We start from the raw sequence: 21,282 nt of genomic DNA, 5'->3' as shown, positions 1-21,282 counted from the left end.
ACATTGCTCAACTTTTGAATCCTGAAAATCCTGGAAATCCTGGAAATCTTCGCTTCGCTCCCCCACAATGCAGTTCGGCGACAAGCGAGGCAAAGTGACGTCATCCCCATTCAAAGTCAATGGGCAGAGAAGCGTTGGAAGCGGTTGAAGATTTGTTTAAAGCTGCAGTGTGGACGTACCGTTAGCGTCCGCTCTGAAGTTACAAATCCTCTCCTGAGCATTTCCCCTCCACCTCCCTTAATGTTCCCCCTCGTGCAACAGGATGATTTTGACATTAGTTGGTGGATGTTTACCTTTGGAGTGGAAGGAGATGAGGCAGTCGCAGAGCGGCCAGTTCTCCACCGGCTCCTCCAGGATCACCTCCTCTGGAAAGATGACCATGTCGATGTAGTCAAACTTACAAAGCCGCTCCAGGATCTGAGTCATGGGCTTTGATTTGGATTTCTTCACCATGGCACAGATGCCGACCACGATCTGTCGCTCCGGTGGCTGAAGGAGAGGACGGGGGAAGACAGAGAAATGGGACAATGCAACGGCAAGTTTAGTTTAATGTAAAAACAGCAGAGGAGCACAGATACTTGTCTTTCATCCTTTTTTTATAACTGTTGATGTATTGATGTATAGCTACACGCCCACTCGCACTCTCAGGTCAGCTGATCAGTTGCTCCTGAGGGTGCCAAAAACAAAGCCTAAGCGCAGAGGGGACCGTGCTTTCTCTGCTGCCGCCCCTAAACTGTGGAGCGACCTGCCCTTGCTCATCAGACAGGCTCCCACACTGTCTGCTTTTAAATCCCGTCTTAAAACCCACCTCTTCTCCTTAGCATTCAGAAACAAGTAGATTGTTGCTTTTATTTGCTTTCAGTGGTCTATTGTTTTTATTATATGGCTGTTATTTATTTTTTTAATTATTACGTTTATTCTGGTTTGTTTTGTGTTGTATTTTAAATGTATTTATATTATGTTGTGTGAGCTTATCTCTCTGTACAGCCCTTTGGTCTGAAGGTTTTAAAGTGCTATATAAATAAAGTTGGATTGGATTGGATTATTGTGATTTTAAGGGTGTCCATTATCATCTGGCGGGGACAACAGCTGGAAATTAGCAATGTTGGCTAAAGCTGTCCCATTTACTGTTGTTTGTGACAGTTGATGAATGGGGACTGTCCACGACACTATAAACAAATAAACCAAACCAAGCTAAACATCAGGATGTGACTCCCAGTGGATTTTGAAAATGTATTGGACCTACTGGTTATATTGTGAGATGTCAAAGAGGGTTTTTTGATTAGTGCGCTTGACAGGCTTATTCTCGTTAACGATGTATATCCTTTCATGATAAAGGATTTAAACGTATTTTTAGATTGTAGGGTGTCATTTGACCTGCAGATACAAATTTGGCACCTAAACCCTCAACATGTACAGGCCCTGACACCAAACTGACACCAAAGAACACGTCCCGACGGAACACAACCGTTGTGTCGCCTCGCGTCTCCTGCGTCTCCTGCGTCTTGGCCATGTGTCGCACTGCAACACACCGCAAAGACTTCAGCCGACGGCCAAGAAGCACTTACGAACTGCGCATGCGTGAGTGACAATAACTCTCCTTACCAGCAGGCGGCGGTAGTGTGTATTCGTCATTCAAAAGAAGCAACAACCGGAAGACAGACTGCGTGATATAAACAAACAACAAATAGCGTGTGCGTTCCATTTTCACTCTACAGCGAGAAGCTCACGGGGCTTTCCCGAACCTGTGTCGAGAGCTGGAGTTCAATGAAATCTCAGATTTGCCTTCTTAATCGTTTGTTTGGGTCCCTCACTTCCGTTTAGCTTGCACTGATTCGCTAGCTGAACAGCCAATCAGAGTGATTTATTTGGCCGACGGCCTTTAGCCGACAATAGGGCTGCTCAATTCATCATATTTTAATCGCAATTACGATTTTGGCTTGCAACGATTATGAAAACAACATAATTGAAATAAAACGATTTTTTTTTTTTTTGTTATTGCTTTTTTTTTTTTTATTATTAGCTTTTCAGTTGAATTATACTTAAAGTTCAGGGTAATCAACTGTTAAAAACATACTGTTCACATTTTTTTGATATCAATTATTGACCCAAATAATCGAGATAATGGTTTTTGCAATAATCGAGCAGCCTTAGCCGATAGCCGGCGGAAGGTGTCGGCACGGCCGAAAAGACACGACGGGGCGGGACACACCAATCTGAGTAGGGCGACAGGACGCTCATTGACGGCAAGACATCTATCGACGGCCAAAATCGGGTTGGTGTGTAAAGGGCTTTACATGTACATTTGGGGATCAAAGACAATGTGGAAAAATTGTGATTTGTAATATTGGGCTTTATTGATCAAATGTCGTCGACCTCATCAATACCTCAGTTTGCTTAACGCCAAATAATGTATTGCACTTTTGAATGGAAAAACATTCAGCAGGTTGATAAAGAAAACATCTAAACTAAAACATTATTGCATGCATACAGAATCTTATTCTTCAGAAAACACTTAAAGGTTTTGTGTAGATTGATTCCTACATTAATATGTAAGTAAGAGCCTTTTTGCTGATGTGCCACAGTAATGTAGTTGAAAGGGAAAGTATGGACGTACTGAGCTGCTTCCTGTAAAACGCTCTCTAGATAAAGGCAATCAGCTCGTAGAAATCATAACAAGTAAGCGAGCCGCTAACACAGCACTACCATAATGTCCTTTTATAGCTAAAGGACTACACAACAGACCAGATGTTTATCTTCTGCATTGTTTTCACGCCAGCCGTTGTATATATTTGTCTCCATTTATTTTCCGTTCCTAATAAAAACATTCCTCTTTATAATTTCCAGGCTTGTTAATGTCCTACTGCCCAGAAATGACCTAGACTTTGGCTTCCTGTTCCCAACATTAAATCATATTTGTTCACATGAACACTTTAGTTACATTAGGTCATTTTAATGCAACACATGGTCTCTAATTTTAGGTACTATAACATTTTGATATTTCACGATCAAAACGTTTCAAAAAGGAACAAAAAACATGATATTTTCACTTAGTCTATTTGCAAAGACACAGCTTCTACACCAGCTTTCTTTAAACTTGAGTGAAGGGAATATCTCATGGGCAAAGTGTATCAGTATCTCACTCTGTCTTTCAACTTTGAACTCACACAGATAAGTAGTGTGACTATCAGGAGACAGTTTGTGAAAAAGCATTCTCAGATAGTGAGTTAGCGAAAATACATGTTTGTGAGGTAGTGAGCTTAAGTGTGTATAACTAAGACTGAGCACAAGTTGTATATGAGTTCATTAACAGATGTTCTAATACTGTATCTTATATTAATTTCTGTTTTCAAGATGATTCCGGATAGCATGGGGTGATCCTTCTTAAACAAATGCTCATTTTGTAGGTGTAGTATTTCTTTAACACCTACCGACTCGTCGTCATCGCCTTCCATATCCTCTTCTCGAAACATCTCGTTCTTCATGCCTGCCTCCATTTGACCCATGTCCTGCTCGTCATCCCCACAGCCAATCACAAACCGAGGAACGTCTCTGTGGCTCCGCCCCCGTTCTAATGCTTCTCTTTCTCCTTCTCCAGCTCCTTCTCCTTCTCCTGCTTCTGCTCCTGCCACTACACCTGCTCCGTCAGAGGTCCTGGACATCACATACCTCTATAAAACATGGCTGCTTCAGGTGGCTCCTCCCCAGATAGCAAAGCAGGAAGTAGCCCGGTATCAGTGTATGACCGTCACTATATGACCGGCGTCTGGGAGCCCGGTGATAAAGTGGAGTGTCTGTTGGAGTTTGTGATAACAGCTACGTGCATCTGTGCTGCTACAGTTTGTGTTAGAAGAGAGAAGGCGTACTGACGTAGGAAGTCAAGATCCTGGTTGCTGCTCCGAGTCAACATCTGGGCACCATTTTTCTTGCCCTAGGGAAAAGAAACAAATAAATTGAGCAAATATTCTGTCATTTTTTTTGCCATTTTTGTGCTGAAAGAAATATTTACAAGAGATATAAGAACATATTTGGTAAAACCATGTTCCAGTGCTGCTTATGCGTGAAGAAAGTTAGTGTTGCGGACTCAAATCAAGAGATTGAGAGTTAGTCAAGTAAAACAACTGTTTAAACAAAAGATCGAAACTTGACAAATTAAGCAAGACTTATGCAGTTGTAGAGACACTCACTAGTTCAATTAAAGTCAATAAGTATACTGAATAACCAGAGCACTGGTCGCTGTGGTGTTGCTACATCCAACATTTGTGAAATAAACGTCAGGGTTGTAAGATCAGGCAAAAGAAAAGAAGAAGAATATACATTTCTGAGGAAACCCATTTATGCAACACTTGAGATAAATGTTACTTAAGACATGAGTCAGGATTTGGGCTCAAAAGAATCTCTGGTATTTTGCTGACACGTGGAAAATGTATTGATGGCAGCTCTCACACGCATTAATCCAGAGTAAAGAAGCTTACAGGCATGCAAGGTGCTCTCATCGGTAGAAAACTACAAGAGATATGATCAGATTACACCCTGTCAGTTTCAAAAATGTAAGTAGAGGATCCAGAAGGTGGAACGTCTTCAAACCGATTCTTTTTAAATCATGTGAAATTCAGGAATCTGTTGAGAGTGAGCAACAACACACATTCATCATACATGACCCCAGTTTACAGTCAAATCCAATGCAACAGCCGTGATTTAGAGGTGAGGTGTCACTTCAAAAGGTCCCTTTGTTGTGTCCCTTTAAAAAGGCAATATTAAACGTCCCATGTCATGCTTTTCCGGTTATTACCCGTCCCCTTGTGTGTTACGATGGTTTTTCTGCATGTAAACGGTCTGCAGAGTCACAAACCCTCAAAGTACACCCTGTAGCGAGTTTAACACTAAAGGCCGCTACACACCAACCTGAGACCAAAGAACGCTTGCCGAAGGCGTCCCGACTTTTAAGTGTACTTTTATATGTAGATATTACTTTTTCTCCATTAATCTCCGTCACGTTGTTTCCATAGCAACAACAACTTCCTGTCAACTGCGTTAACTCTCCTTCAAAATAAAAGGATGTCCATACAAAATAGAAAGCCAAGCCAAATGACACTTAAGACATAATAGGCCTACAACTGCAACGAAAGTAACAAACACAATGCGATATCCTTTTCAATTTCAAAGAACACAAATTGGGTTACATTAACAAATAACTATAAAACAACAATACTGTAGAATAACAAAAAGAATGCCGTGAATAAACCGAAACACATGTCGAAGACGTCCGCTGCTGATTACTACCCCCCCCCCCCCCCCCGTGCGCGCGGAACGAATATTCGCTGCCGATTACTACCGAATATCCGGAGCCCGAAAAATGGTATTCGGGAGAGCCCTACCGCAGACCCATTCTCACAGCGTTTAGGGGGGGCGGGGCAGGAGCTCCAACAAGCCGTTTAGGACAGAGAGTGAATACACATACTATACAGAGATGCTGTGAGAAACCAATGTGAGTTTGGAAAATTGCACAATATAAATATATTCTAGTAGACCTCAACAATGGAATTATGATCAGTAGAAATGGCCATGACATGGGACCTTTAAGCTTTTGAAGTTTTGATAAATAAATGTATTTTTAAGTCTGCGAGTAGAAATTAAAGTGTGGACATCATTCCCAAATGTCCTTTCCATCAGGTGTATTACGTTAAGGCCGTAGCTTTTATTCAGATGTTGTGGCCCGGGTCTTCTAGGTAAGACACTAACACTATAAACAGCAACAACAACATCATCGTCTGCTCCATGTAATGTTGACGCTGTTGCCATGACGAAAGATCATGAAGAGGAGCCCGATTGATTCTCTATTGTTTCCTGTATGTTCAGCAGTTTAATGAAACACATGATACCCGGCCGGATCGCATTACATAAGATGTTCATTTACACTGTAGCTGCTTTGTGCATATCGATATGTCTTGAATCTTGAGTTCCCACATGTCTGGGAAGTGGAACAAAGACAGCTGCTGTTTGTTGTTATTGTCTTTACTGTGTGATCACAGTCTGATAAACAACAGTTTCCTCTTAATGTGGCTTAATGGCTTCTTTTCACCACAAAAATGTGTTTTAATTTCATACGTTTGTGTTGCTGTTTTACAGTGTGAACATATTCTTCTTGGGTGTGTGTTATACATTACTGATACATTACTCCTCATACTATAGGATAAGGTTAAACAATATAAGGCACTTTACCCATATTAAACTCAAGCTCCAGAAACACTTTAGTATAAGTAGAGTAGATAACAATAATAACACACTTCTCACTATAATGTAGGGCGGCAACTAACAATTGTTTTCTCATGTGTTCAGTTGAATTATACGTTATAAAACAAATAAAACCTTATTATCATAATAAGAGACCGAAAACAGCACCTTCTGCCATTTTTGCATAAAAACGCACTTAAACCAATGATCCATCCATCCATCCATCTTCTCCCGCTTATCCGTGGTCGGGTCGCGGGGGTAGCAGTTCCAGCAGAGAGCCCCAAACTTTCTTTTCCCTGGCGACATCAACCAGCTCTGACTGGGGGATCCCAAGGCGCTCCCAGGCCAGCGAAGAGATATAATCCCTCCACCTGGTCCTAGGTCTACCCCTTGGTCTCTTCCCAGCTGGACGTGCCTGGAACACCTCCCTAGGGAGGCGCCCAGGTGGCATCCTAACTAGGTGCCCGAACCACCTCAACTGGCTCCTTTCGACGCGAAGGAGGAGCGGCTCAACTCCGAGTCCCTCCCTGATGACCGAACTTCTCACCTTATCCCTAAGGGAGACACCAGCCACCCTGCGGAGAAAACCCATCTCGGCCGCTTGTAAACCAATGATCGAGTATTAAAAGTTGGTAAATGGATTTTATTTTTCTGTTGATTCCTCAAACCCATTAGTTGTCTTATTGTTGCAGCACTAGTATTTCTAACAGCAACACAAACTGTAGAGTTATCACACAGTTAAATCAACAACTCTATGAACCATTTACAACAAAAACTGAACAATTACAACCTTTTGAAAGTAGTATTTGTTCCAGGATTGTTGTATGACTGTCCTTGTACACAAAAATAAACTACTTGAGGTTTGAACTTGCGCTCAATTGATTGAAAACTGTTCAGTCTGACTGAACACTCATCGGCAAAATCATAACAAACACCAAAACAATGGATCTATTTCTGATCATCTTGTTCCAGAAACCCAACCGTTAACAGCTGCCAAATAGCACTTGCAACACAAGTCCTTTAATATTAGGGGTGTGTGTGCGGTCACTCGGTGCTTATCCGTTATCTGATCCGATAGCAGAAAATAACTAAGGCTGTTACATAAGACGTCATTCCCTGAGCCAAAGCCCAAGAGCAAGGTGTGAAGTGTAGACAACCAAGAAGTGGAAGAAACTTGCCGCTGCAGGAAGTTCACACACTCGGTGGATGAAGCCAAAGCTGGTTCATGTGTCACTCATCAGAATAGTCTCACACCCCCATCAAACACCACCAGCACCAACCTGACCCCACAACTAACAGCTGAGTCCGGGGGAAAAGCCTCCAGAAACAGATGGAGGATCGTGTTTCCCATCAAACGTATTATATTCTGTATAAACTGTAAAGCCCCCATAGAAACATTTAAATGTCTGATATTGAGCTATATAAATAAACTTTGATTGATTGATTGACACATGTGTTAAAAAGTAATCCAAGGTAATCCATCCTTTCACAGGTATGGCATATCAAGATGTTGATTGAACAGTATCATAAGGTGTGCTTCAGGCCGGTCAAAATAAAACCCTGACAAGTTTTTTATTTTTGACGAAGCGTGCCATTGACATCCTGCAGGACTGTGAATGCCCATCAGAGCTGTTGCCCATGAATGAAGGTTAATATCACTTCCAAACACCGTCTCCAATGTCGTTTCCAAGAAATTAAGAAGTACATTCAAAAGGCATTCCAAAGCTAGATCAAGTGTCCCTCCACATCCAGCTTCTTCACCTGATGCAACAGTTGGCTTGCACAACCAAAGCATTTCTGCACAAACTGCCAGAAAACACGTGAAGGAACTCGTCTGCATGCTCCATGTCCTCACGCTCCATGTCCTCACGCTCCATGTCCTCACGCTCCATGTCCTCACAAGGCCTGATTGTAGCGGAGCGTCGTAAAACAACAAATTGTTCTCTTCACAGATCAATCCTGTGTGACCACAGAAAAATGCATGTCCGTATGCTATGTGAAATCTGAAACTCAGATCGCCTCATAAAGTGTTCTTTCAAGATAAATCTGTGCATTTGAGAGTGGCCACCAGCCCAGGGACTAACTGTCTAATAATCATGCTGTTACCTGTCAGGTAAAACAGATTCTCTTTGCTCACAAACACAGAATTTAACACATTTGTGTACAATATTTGACAGAAATAAGCCTTTTGTGTGCAAAGTAGGGCTGCTCGATTATGGCAAAAATCATAATCTCGATTATTTGGGTCAATAATTGAGATCACGATTATTAAAACGATTATCCATTTACTTTGAAAACATCAATTTATTGAAAAAAAAAAAGCTGTAGTATGTTTTTAACAGTTGATTACCCTGAACTTTAAGTAGAATTCAACTGAAAAACCAATGAAAAAAATAATATATATATTTAAATAAATAATACAAAAAATAATCGTTTTGTTTCGATTATGTTGTTTTCATAATCGTTGCAAGCCAAAATCGTAATTGCGATTAAAATACGATTAATCGAGCAGCCCAAGTGCAAAGATAAAGACTTAGATGTTTACCACGGCAACATGGAAAAATAATTTCTGTTCAGGGTATTTAAATACACCTTCATTCAAATACAGCGCAGATTATTTGACCATTAAGCTGTTCTGGCGGCTAAAGAGAAGCCCTGCTCTTCATGCGTCCTGGACTCTGTTCCCACAGACGATTCTCACTCGTGACACAGCTTAACCTTGGTACCCAGAAATAACTCTGTCCTCTCCTGCAGGATCTGAAGGAGCAAAGGCCCGGCTGTTGACTCTGCTACGCCCCCCAAACATAACTCAGCATTGCTAACACGTGAGGCGATGACAAGCTGCACTAAACGGAGTGGAAGCTCTTCTTGCCGTCCAACAACGATGAACTCGTAAATACAGATCTGTGTAACTGCTGTAAAAAGGCACCGCTGAGATTGAGTCATTGGCAGAGGACATGACCTTTACTCTATAGCAGCACAAGCAAGTGCACGACAATCACTAAATGTGTCAAACATAGACTGTATATATAGGTGTCAAAGCATAAAAATGAGTGCTGCATAATTAATTGAAATGTTAGCAAAATCACAATATGGAAAAGTTAACTAATCAGATCAAATGAAGCTCAATATTTGGAAAAAATATGTTAAAAACATTTATGATTTATTTGTATGAATTTAAATGTATTTGTTTTTTATTATTAATATATATATATTTATTTTTTATTTATTTTTTATATGCATAAAAAAACTGCTTTTGGGTTCAAGGCATAGGCGTGTTTCTTTGGGTTTTTGTATTTATAATGTATATAAAAACATGAGTTTGTAATATGAAAAAATATTTGTAAGGTAAAACTAAGTCAATAAATAAAAAGTAAACTAAATACCGGGATCTGCAGTCTCGACCTATAAACAATATTCTTCATCTTCAGACTTATAAAAGGTCTGTAGCGTTAAAGATAATCTACATTTTGATATATGCTTCAATGATAATGTGACTAATGTTTAGGGGTGCACCGAATGGGAAATTCTTGGCCGAAACCGATACCGAAAATAGGAAACAGTTGGCCGAAAACCGAATGCCGAAAGGCCGAAAATGATTAATAGAAATATATATATATAATGTATACATTTTTTACCAATGTTGTTCAGCTACCTGATTATGGAAATAGACATGATTATGGCAAAACTTAACTTAAATAATAATCACTATTATGGGTCCATAAAACATTTATTCAGCACTTTTGAATGCATACAGTACATTTATATATGTCATGTATTATTGCTAAAAAAACATTATATCGCAGTCTTAGTGTCGCCAACTCGTTTCTAATATGCAAAGACAACAAATGCGTCTATGATGTATTTTCGATCAGACGTGATCTCTCTCCCCCGTCTGTGTGCGAGGGGGCGGGGCAGTTTACACACACGCAGCTGCTACATGCAGCGGAGCACACTGCGGAGATGGCGGAGAGAACGCGCTCCGAGGTGTGGTTAAACTTTACCCGTCTCGATGTGGAGAATACTTGTTACCATAAGTGCAATAAGAGCAGTGCTTGAATTGGAATGAAAAAGGTGCCAGTACTCTAAAATCAGCAACTTTTTCAAGTCAATTTTATATATACAGCCCACAAACAAGAATTTGGCTACTATAATGCTGGTGGGTTTGTCTCTTTACTACTGTATATTTTAGAAAGGTTCACTGTACTTAACATTTTTTATGATAGGCAGCGGATATGGCTAAAGCTCAGTAAGGTCAATATTAACTGAAAATATAGCAATCAAAGTCTAGATCTTCTGCTGAAGACACATGAAGCAGAGACCTTTCAGGTGAGAGCCCCTCTGGTGGTGTTCAACATTAATGACAAGGAAACAAAGCTCTGGTCAGAAGCATTTTTTATAAAAAGCTTTAACAAAATTAAGTATTTCTGTACATTTTGAATGCAATCTAACTTTCCAACTCAGAAAACGAAAAAGTGCCAAAAGTCTTCTCACATGGCTGAGCTGCTTTGCAATATACTTCACCACTGAAGAATACAAATATGTATAAAGTAAACTATGATGCAATCTAACTTTCCAACTCAGAAAAATGATAAAGAGCATGAACAAAGAACATGTAAAAACAAATGCAAAATTTGCACAATCTAAAATGAGAAACTGTAACTGCAAGTAACAAAGTCTGAGCCATGGTAAAGAGTTACATTGAACACCAAGCTGATCAGATAACTCCCTGGTTGGTCTGAAGTCCTTCTATCTCCAGGATCTGTACAAATCGGCACATTATGCCAAAAGTCTTCTCACTGGGTGAGCTGCTTTGCAATATACTTCACATTGTTAGAAAAGGCTCCAGAAGGCCTTGGGGACATCAGTATCAGGGGCTGGAGCTGGACAGGCTCTTTCATCAGCACTTCTCCTTCCCTTTGCCAGCCAGGACCTCACATACTGTTCCGGATTGAACTGTCCTAGTGATGGTCCATTACATTTAATGAAAACCAGGCTGGACAGTCGGCTGACAGAGAGAGCATTCCTTTTTGCAGTAAGGATATCGTTCATGCAGCTGAATGCCCGCTCACACTCACTAGTGGAGACAGCGATGGTTCGGACTGCTTTCAGTAGAGGCTCCATGGCAGCAGGTGTACGGGATGCCCTGGTTTCCTTGTATTCGCGAAAGCCCTGAACAGTCTCTCTTCTGTCCACTTTCAGCACTTCGCACAAACGTAGCACCTCTACGTCCCCATACTGTACGTCTAACTCCTCTTCAGGCCAACTTCCAGGATGGATAACTTTCATGTCCTAGATTAGCTGATTGTCCCGGGCCTCCCGGCCATGTAATGGGATTTCTCTTGTGCTGACATGAGAGGAGGTTGTGGAAGTCATTCTGTGTCTCAGATTCTCTACCATACTGCGGAAAAACTGACCTGCATGAATCTGTACAAGCCTGCCATTCTCACGCAGGGCAACACCCTTGAAGGACTTCTCAGCTAGAGCTGTATGAACTGTAGTCATGTGTGGGCCAGGCATGGTGACCATGGATTCAAAAACTCGTATTTCTCGAGTTAAGAGCCTATCTGCTGTAGGCAGTGTCATCTCTCTTTTTTGGAGTTGCCGAGAGAGGTCGCTGAGCTCTGTGAGCGCATCGTACATCAGTCCCAGATTGCTGACAAACGTTGCAGATGTGAGCACATCATCCAGGCCCTTGTACTTTGCTCTGTCTCTGGAATCCCTGCTCGTGTCGTTTGCAGCATTTGTGAAGTGATCATGAAGCACTCGGTAGTTTTCCCAGACTGCTCTGACGCTCCTTTCACTTGAAGCCACCCAGCGGATGGACAAAACACGCCCTATCACCAGGAGACGCTGTCCGACTGCTTGCGCACACTGCGCTAACTGCCTCTGATTTTTGGGGGAGGCATGGAACAAGGAATAGAGTTTGTCAAAAAAGATCTGGAAATGATTGAGCCCTGAGACCTCCTTGACCACATCCCCAACTGCCAGCTCTAGACGATGATTGGAGCAGTGCCACACAAACAGGCTTGGGAATTTACTACACAACTGTGTAGCAACGCCTGTTCTCTTCCCTAGCATGACTGAAGCCCCATCACATGCAAAAGAAACGAAACACTGACCTAAAAAGTCCTCGTTAAAATCTCTTCCAAGACACTCCATTAACGCCTTTGTGATGTCATCAGCCGTTGTTCCATCCAACTCGATCAGCTCCCAAAAAAACGTTTCGGGCTCAGCATCAGCTAATGCTGAGCGTAGACACACAACAAGCACCGTTTTACCACTAATAGTGGTAGATTCATCGACCAAAACACAGAGTTTTCTTTGGTTTTCTGTAATGTCTTTTGCCATTTTTTTCTTCAGCTCATGAGCTATGTGGTCGATGATTTCGCCACAGGTTTTATTGGAGTGCAAAACCCTGCCCACGTTCAGCCCATTCAGTTTCTGTACATTCAAATCAATTGGCATGTCTGTGAATGGCCGGCTATGTTTGCCAATTTTATATGCGGTTCGAAAAAACTCTGATAGTGGTGTCTAATTCAGATTTATGCATAGACTGCACTTGATGTTGAATAGTTTCACGTGAAGCAGATGTAAGGATGTCAGCAGCTTTTACATGGGCTTGTGATTCTTTATGTTCTTTGATTTTTTTTCTCAGGCTAGCTTGTTGTTTGCCCTTGTCAACACCGAAATGAGACACTGCACACTCACCCCATTCAGTTGACAGTTTCAGTCCTTGTCCAGTGTATTCCCAAAGATTTGACATCTCTGCATATCCGACATCCTAGCTTCTTATCTTTAAGAAGGAGCCATGCATTGGTCTTGCAAAAATATTGCACCTGGTCCGTTGTCCAGCAGTCAGGTGCATCGCTTTGCCCGGTGATGGTGGTGGCAGTTGCGCCAGCAGCAGCTAACGTTAGAGGCTCTGGAGGAGGCGGCGGAGCTAGTGCTAATGCTAATGCACTAGAACTTGGAGCAGGAGGATCAACCAAAGAAAGCTCCCCATCAGACACAATTTCCAACACAGGCACAGCATTCTCTGTATTTGAAGTTTCTTCCGGCGACAACCGCTGTCTTTTTGCACTTTTATTAATCCACGCTAACATTTTAGAAATGCTAATTTGTGACGTGACTTGCTTTCCTTCTCTCGGGGGCGTGCCTGCTCTGTTCTATCACTCTACATAGCCACCCACTGGGTGGGAGTTGCACTGCATAAACACAACACACGTGCATCTAGGTATGTAAATTGTAAAGCATTAAAACATGGTTTTACTAACAGTTTTCAGTATGTTGTTACTTCGACATTATTATTATTATTATTTTGAAACGTGTATTACTATTAAATCACGGTCAAATAGGTTAATTTTGACATAGTCGTTTCCACCACAGTATTTACATGGAGAAGATAAGCCCCGCCCCCTCTCCAGCACGTTCTGTTTGAATGACAGGAGTAAACAGCTGACAGCCGCTGTGAAACTCCAGCGGTTAGAGCGATGAGAATGTCCGTTCGGCACCTCATGACGCATCTACTGAGTACCGGGCGGCTGTATATATATATATGGATGTATAATAAGAACGGCGGGGAGAGTGTTGAGTACTGGCACGGTGCATGAGTACCGGAGTACCGCCAGCATGCCGGTACTGAGCAAGAAGTGCCGGTACTCCATGGGTCAGAACCAGAAGTGCCGGTACTGCGTACCGGTGAGTACCGGCCCAATTCCAGCACTGAATAAGAGTTTAGCATGTAAGCACGAGCAATTTGTCTAAACATTTAGCAAAAGTGCACCGCATGCAGACGGAGGAATGCACCGGGTTCGACCGTCTTTCTAGCAGCTCTGTAGCCCCATCCACGAGTAACGTTTCCACGTCAGGTGTTATGTATGCTAGCAGCAACACACGGAGTTAACTACATGATACAAACATGGGTTAATGATTAGAGGAAACTGAGTTATTTAGTTTGTTAAAATTTCAGCTATTCTGTGTTATGTATGCTAGCAGCAACACACGGAGTTAACTACATTATACAAACATGGGTTAATGATTAGAGGAAACTGAGTTATTTAGTTTGTTAAAATTTCAGCTATTCTGTGTTATGTATGCTAGCAGCAACACACGGAGTTAACTACATGATACAAACATGGGTTAATGATTAGAGGTAACTGAGTTATTTAGTTTGTTAAAATGTCAGCTATTCTGTTTACAGTCTGTCATCAGATTATTTAATACGATTTGTTAAAGGCTCAGGGCAATCTCGATGACAAAGGTCATATGTTCCCCCCCCCTGTGAGCCAGCCGCGAGCATGGTCGCCGCGTCTTTATTACGTCATCACAACAACACGTTAGGTTACCAATTTAAGCCTGTTCTGACATTCGGTGATATTTGTTCGGTGCTAAAACCCTTTCGGCCGAAAGCCGAAAGGGCCTTTTTAACCATTTTCGGCCGATAATTTTCGGTGGCCGAATATTCGGTGCATCCCTACTAATGTTATATTGCCTCTAACATTGTGAATCGGGGCAGTTGCAATATCGGTTAATATACCCAAAATGTTTCCGAAATCCTGCAGCCCTGATACAAATGAGATTTGTTCAGATCAAGTGACTCACTTGTTCAGATAACTTGCAGCAGTGAGCTAGCTGGCTTCATAATTGGCCCCTCATTCACAAATCAATGTGCTTTTATATTTTCTTCTCCAGGTACTCTGTTCTCTGACACATCATTTCCACAGAAAGTAGATTCCTGTAATACCTGATTTGCATCTTTGAGGTATCCATAGTATGTATACAAGTCTCAGCTTGTCACTAAAACTCTCTGACAAACACAACAAAACCACATTCTTGTCAATACAGGTCAACAAGTGTCTTGGACGTCAATGGAGCTTAACCCAAGTCATAAATTAGCTAATGTTCCTTTCACTGGCGATACAAATGGAGAAGCAAAAAGGAGACAGACAGAGGAACCAGACAGAATGTTTGAAACTGTCTCCTCTCTGCCAGTTAAATTATTCCCCTCGGAAACAAATAACACACTTCATCACCCGAGAATAAATTAGGAGGCTGATTAAAAACATCCCCAGCTGTCACCTGCAGGCCCCCGTCTATGAGTCATCACTGCGGGCCCTGAGATAATAAAAAACACGGCTCCAATAAAAGGTTTTTAACCTTTGAGACTGAAGCCAGTGACGTGTTTATGACCGGTGATGGAGGACGTGGTCATTAGCTCTCATTCCTCTGATAGGAGGGCACATGAGAAACATCAGGAAGAAACGCAAATGGAAACTGTTAGCCTGTCAATTATGGACTCGCATATTGTTGATTGATCGAATGAATGAAGGCCATTTCTCGGAAAAGATAATGACATTTGACTTGTTTGTGAATGGGACCTTTTTTGTGAAAGGTTAATAAGCATTTAGCCAAGCCCGGTATCTCTGCTTTTGTATCAGGACAATGCAGAACAAGTATTAGTTATCTGAAGAGAGTTCAATCGTTAACAAAGCTTAATAATTATTTGTAATAAACATGCTGCTTGAGTGCACAAAGCTTTAAAAGTTGTTCAACCAAACCTCCAGCTCCAGGAGTCAGAAACTTGATGTTATCAGGATACAATTACCGGAGGAACAGCAGTTACAGAAACTTGTAAACTCATGATGCAGCGCACTGGAGAAATTAGCTTTGTGTGCAAATACAAAGTGCAGTTATTACTGAACACAGAGGAAGAACAAGCTCTCTGTACCGCGGGCCATGCAAAACAGACCCATCATTATTCCAACTCATGAGTGCTAACATTTCTACCTAGAGCATAAGACCTGTGGAGAGGTAACGAGATGATTTATGGATCGGGGAAATATATATGACTTTATTCGCCTGCTTTTGAGCTACTGATGAATTACTTTAGCCATACATACAGCTTATAATACAATTACACTGTCATTGGAGAATACTGGCTGATTCAGCAGATAAAATATGCAGCTTGTAAAAAGATACCGCTGAGGTTTTCATGTGAGTTCAGAAGAAAAGTAGAGATTGTGGCATAACAGAAGGACCGACATAGTGTCACTGATCCCATTGCATTCAATTCATTTGGCAGATACTATTTTACTTACAGTAAGGGCCTATTCAAATTCAAATTCAAATTCAAAACCTTTATTTATACAGATAAAACCCATTGAGATCATAGACCTCTTTTACAATGGTGACCTGCTTCAATTAGTTCCAAACATTAATACAAACATGACAGAAAACAAAGGACATTATATGATACTACAGTTTGTATACTAGTAGCATTTACAGACACCAATATTTTCTGATTGTATAGCGTCTATCCTAGCTTTAAAAACATGAAATGGAATCAAACTGCTTAGCTTCCATTCCTATGCTTCAACATGAGCAAAACATATTCTCATTATTACTTTCTTTGCTTGTTGATTTAGGGAATCAGGTAAGTTATCTGCAGCATGTGATGTCTGACTGAAGTCTGAACATACATTATCCAAGTTGTTCTTGTTTCTTGACGTATAACCAATTCACAGTGAAAATGCTACGAGTATAATGTCCAGTATTTCTCCTTTAGTCCAAGAGTGCACGCTTAATAGTGTTCATGCATTATGTGTTTTTTTCTATTAAAAAAGTAAGCGTTTTAACACGGTGTGATGCCCCTGTGGGTTCATCTAGAGAGGGTGTGGCTGTGCCGTCTTGATTGCAGTAACTCAGGGCACCTGGGTCTGGCGCCCTGCCGCTATTTAAAGCCTCTGTCTGCTTTCTCCTACAGGCACCTGGTTTTCTGTTGAGCATGCTATGAGTTTCTTCAGTTGCTTCACTTTGTGCACTTCAACCAGAGATGTTCACAAGTCTTTTTTTGCAAGTCCAAGTCAAGTCTCAAGTCTTTGGTCACGAGTCCAAGTCAAGTCTCAAGTCTTTGTGGGGTGAGACTTGATCAAGTCTCAAGTCTTTGGTCACGAGTCCAAGTCAAGTCTCAAGTCTCTAAAAAATAAAAGTCTCATGTCTCTTCTGGTTGTAATAAGCCTTCTATTGTCTGCTGCTATCCAGTCTGTTAAGAATACTGCACAGCTATATCTAAGACATTCAAAGCATGTACTGTATTATTATCACTCCTATATCTATTAGCATACAGTATCAGTACTGATTAGTTGTTTGTTATATGATCACTTTAAACAGGCTATTGCAATGCAATATGAGGACAAACATCACACTTTAGCTAAATGCAAACAACTTATAAGCAAAACACTTCAGAATCAGAAATCAGTATCACAAATACTTTATTAATCCCCCGCAGGGAAACTGTGTTAAAAGTACTTAAAAGTAAACATTTGTTCTGTGCCATTTGCAACTAAAAAACTATTGCTACAATATTATCTGAAATATACTGAACTGGTGATATTAAAACATGACCTGTTCCAAAAGAGATATCTACCATTAACACCAGTTACCAGCCAAATGCTGGTAAATCATGCAAGTGGCTGGTACTGTATGTTGCACGCACCAGCCACAAATAACAATGGCAATCTATTGAGTGGCTGGTAACATTTCAACATTCACTAGGCTAGCCATTTGGCCAGTGGACAAAAATGTAAAAATGTTACCTCTGCAACCGTATTGTTTAATTACACTGGGTCTCTAATGACATATTTTAAGTCTACTATAAATAAACATATTCCTCTATCCTCTCACTCAAACCCAGTAACCTGATAAACCTGTAACATTAACGTTACGTGGTCAACAATAAACCTGTAACCTGCCTATAAACCGACAGATGTATTTATGTATGTAACTATGTATTTTTCTACGTTTAACGTTAGCCAGTAGATGGTGGCAGCGGAACGTAATGATTAACGTTACCGACCTTTTTGATGTCATGTCAAGAGTTGGATGTAAACGCCACTCAACGCAAACAAGTGTGACAAGCAAACATTCACTCATCTTTTCATTCAGTTACAAAGCTAGTAGCAAGCTAAGTTAACATTACATAGCTGATGCTGAGCTAAACATGTTTGCTAACCGTCCATATGCGTTAATGTGACTGACCTCTCCGGGTGAGTTTTAAATTGCCTGATGACATTTCACGTTGTTGCACCAGCATCCTTGATTTTAATATTGCAGACTTTGCAGTGTGCGCTCCTTTTGTTGGTGCCGCCGGCATTTTGTTCGAAGTTTTTATAGTTGAACCTAATTACAAGCGGTACAGCTGCAGGTGTGCCGCCGGTCGCCATGGTGTTACCATGATGTTAATGTTAATGTTAAAGGTGGGGTAGGTAAGTTTGAGAAACCGGCTCGAGATACACTTGTTGTTATATTCCATGGAATGCTCTTAACATCCCGATAGCCGGCCCGGCTAAAATAACTGGATGGCCTACCTGCCTGTCAGCCTCCATCGGGGCACAAACTTATCTCGTGCCCTCATTGGTCATGTGCGCGTTCGTGTGTGTTGGAGGAGGGGCTCTGTGAGGAAGTGGCAGATTTTCTCCGGTTGTGTATTTTCAAATTCTAGCGATCTCGAGCCGGTTTCTCAAACTTACCTACCCCACCTTTAATACGCCAAACATAGAAAACACAATGATTGTTCACGAGTCCCAAAACACGAGTCCAAGTCGAGTCCGAAGTCTTTTGAGCAGGAGTCCAAGTCAAGTCTGAAGTCTCTGTGTGTGCGACTTAAGTGCGACTCGAGTCCGAGTCACAGACTCGAGTCCCCATCTCTGACTTCAACACTCTCACACTCATACATGTCCATGCAATCCTCACCCTGTATTTACACTACTGATACCACTGACATCCACACCTCATGCTTTACTTGTTTTGCACTTAATTCATTTGGCTAATTTGAACCACTTGCTTTAATAAACATATTTTGTTTGATATGGTGTGTCTCCTTTTTGTTGTGGCCTTTTGAGCTATGTCATCATAACACACGGTGTCAATGTTTAAAGTATGTCAAATTTAATATTACTATTTATCTATTGAAAGGTTGTTTTTAAAAAAGGCATGTATGGTTTCTCACATTTCTGCTTCTGTTAGTCAGATATATTAATATAGCATCCTCGTGAGGGAACATTTCTGCACTTCCTGTGGTCACGGGGCTCTGAAAGTTGACTTTTAAGAATTTGGAGGCGGGGAATGAAAAAAGACATGTCTCCTTTTATTTCAATATCCATGCATGCTTGTTGCCCCTAAAGTAAAGGTGCGTATGTCCATAAAAAGGTGCAAATGGTGATGTTTAATTCACTAAAAACATGGTCACATTCATTACCGCGCTCTTTTTAATTAGCACCAACAACAACAACAATGATGTACCTTTTAATGTTGCAGCTAGTTTATGTAGGACTAGTTTATTTACCTTATATACTGCTGGGTAGTTTAACCTATGATAATACATCATGATATCTTAGGTGACTTGGTTTTAATAAACTGAATCTGCAGTTTAAATAATGTTGTGAAATATAATGGCGTAAAAGTTTTAATATAAGCCCCTAAAATGTAATTAAATATAACGTATATATAGGTAGTAGAACATGCTAATTATCAGATAAAGTGGAGTAATGTAGTAACTTGTTACTATTGCTCACAATATGTCAACACTCGCTACATAGACATCCAGAAAGTTGCATATCAAGCTTCGATAGTTTAATAAAGTGGTTAAAACACTATATCAGTGCATTGCAGGTGTCCAGCAGCCTGTTAAAAGCCACAACATGCGTCTCAAATCTCTATAAAACACAATGAATGAGTCAGATGGGTGTTTTTGTAGTAAAACAAGTCTTATGTGGGAGAAATAAACTTCAAAAACACACATAAATACATCCAATTATCGCCTGTTCACAACACAGTACTCCTGTTACATAGAGTTGCACAAATCCTTGAAAGCTTGCCTCATTCAGTCCACTTTCAGCGACACTGCAGCAGCGACATCACAGGGAAGCCACGCCGAATATAGAGCACAAAGTGTGGGAACAACAGCGGGACTTACCGGCGGAAAACCACTGGAGGTCCGTCAGCTGCTCACTTCCTTATTTCCTCCGACTGAAGGGAAGCTGCAGCCGCCTGAGTTTGGCTTTTCCTTTTTTAACTCTCAGTGAAGTTGTGAGCTAACTGCATGCTAAAGTTCACGTCCGCTCATGTCTGGTGTTTAGCTGCTGCGGCTAACTTCCTTCCCTTTTCTCTTTTCTTCACTTTTTTTGTTTTTGTTTTACATAAAGTAAAAATGTTTGTAAAACGCGCCATCACTGCCATCTATCGGTCAATGTGGTGAACTGCACTCTTCGATTACTATAGAAAAAAATTATGCCTGATAAAAAAACTGTGTATAAAGTAGGGCTGCTCAATTATGGCAAAAATCATAATCTCGATTATTTGGGTCAATAATTGTAATTGCGATTATTAAATGCGATTATTCATTGACTTTGAAAACATCCATTTATTGGAGAAAAACAATTGTGAACAGTATGTTTTTAACTGAAAAACCAAAAAAGACATCTTAAAAAGATTATCGTTTTATTTCCATTACGTTGTTTTCGTAATCGTTGCAAGCCATAATCGTAATCGCGATTAAAATACGATTAATTGAGCAGCCCTAGTATAAGGTTTATTTTATAAGTATTGTTATAAGTACCAATATAAAAATCTACAATTGAATACTAATGTTTTTTTATTGAATACTATATTATGTAGATAATGAGAGACATTGTTAGGCTGCATTATGGTTTGTGGAGTTGTATTTTTCTTTAGGGCTGTCAAGAACATTTTGCAAATTATGTTATAAATGTGTAAGTATTTATTATTATTATATTGATATTACCCCTTTTTTATTAATGATTACACTTCCAGAATAATAAAGGTGCATTAACTATCTTATTGTAATTGTTATGATTGTATATTATGTATTAGTTTTGCTTGTGTATGAAAGAAGCTTGGCAATGTTGCTCAACAATAAACAAATGTATTATAATAAAATGATACTACTTATATTATTATTACATGTCAACTCAAACTATACTTTATATCTTCTACTACTCTTCTACTACTGAAATACTTTATTATGTT

The 21,282-nt window shown here is 40.6% G+C and overlaps 1 protein-coding gene across 5 annotated transcripts in view; it reads right to left on the bottom strand.

Moving 5' to 3' along the window:
* The window catches only part of ppip5k1b (diphosphoinositol pentakisphosphate kinase 1b), a 77,978-nt gene extending 57,584 nt beyond the window's left edge, over positions 1–20,394 (bottom strand). For all 5 annotated transcript variants that reach the window (XM_034235909.1, XM_034235913.1, XM_034235910.1 and 2 more), the window contains exons 1-3: positions 20,210–20,394; positions 3,432–3,931; positions 294–489 (exon numbers count right to left, since the gene is read on the bottom strand). In XM_034235909.1, the coding sequence (XP_034091800.1) occupies positions 294–489; positions 3,432–3,662 (427 nt within the window). In that variant the 5' untranslated portion in view covers positions 3,663–3,931; positions 20,210–20,394. The remainder of the gene's footprint in view (positions 1–293; positions 490–3,431; positions 3,932–20,209) is intronic.
* Positions 20,395–21,282: the final 888 nt, after the last annotated feature.

The sequence above is a fragment of the Gymnodraco acuticeps genome, unplaced genomic scaffold, assembly GCF_902827175.1.
Source record: "Gymnodraco acuticeps unplaced genomic scaffold, fGymAcu1.1, whole genome shotgun sequence".
Classification (NCBI taxonomy): Eukaryota; Metazoa; Chordata; class Actinopteri; order Perciformes; family Bathydraconidae; genus Gymnodraco; species Gymnodraco acuticeps.
The sequence above is the reverse complement of the archived record's forward strand: the minus strand, read 5'-3'. Positions and strand labels throughout refer to the sequence as shown.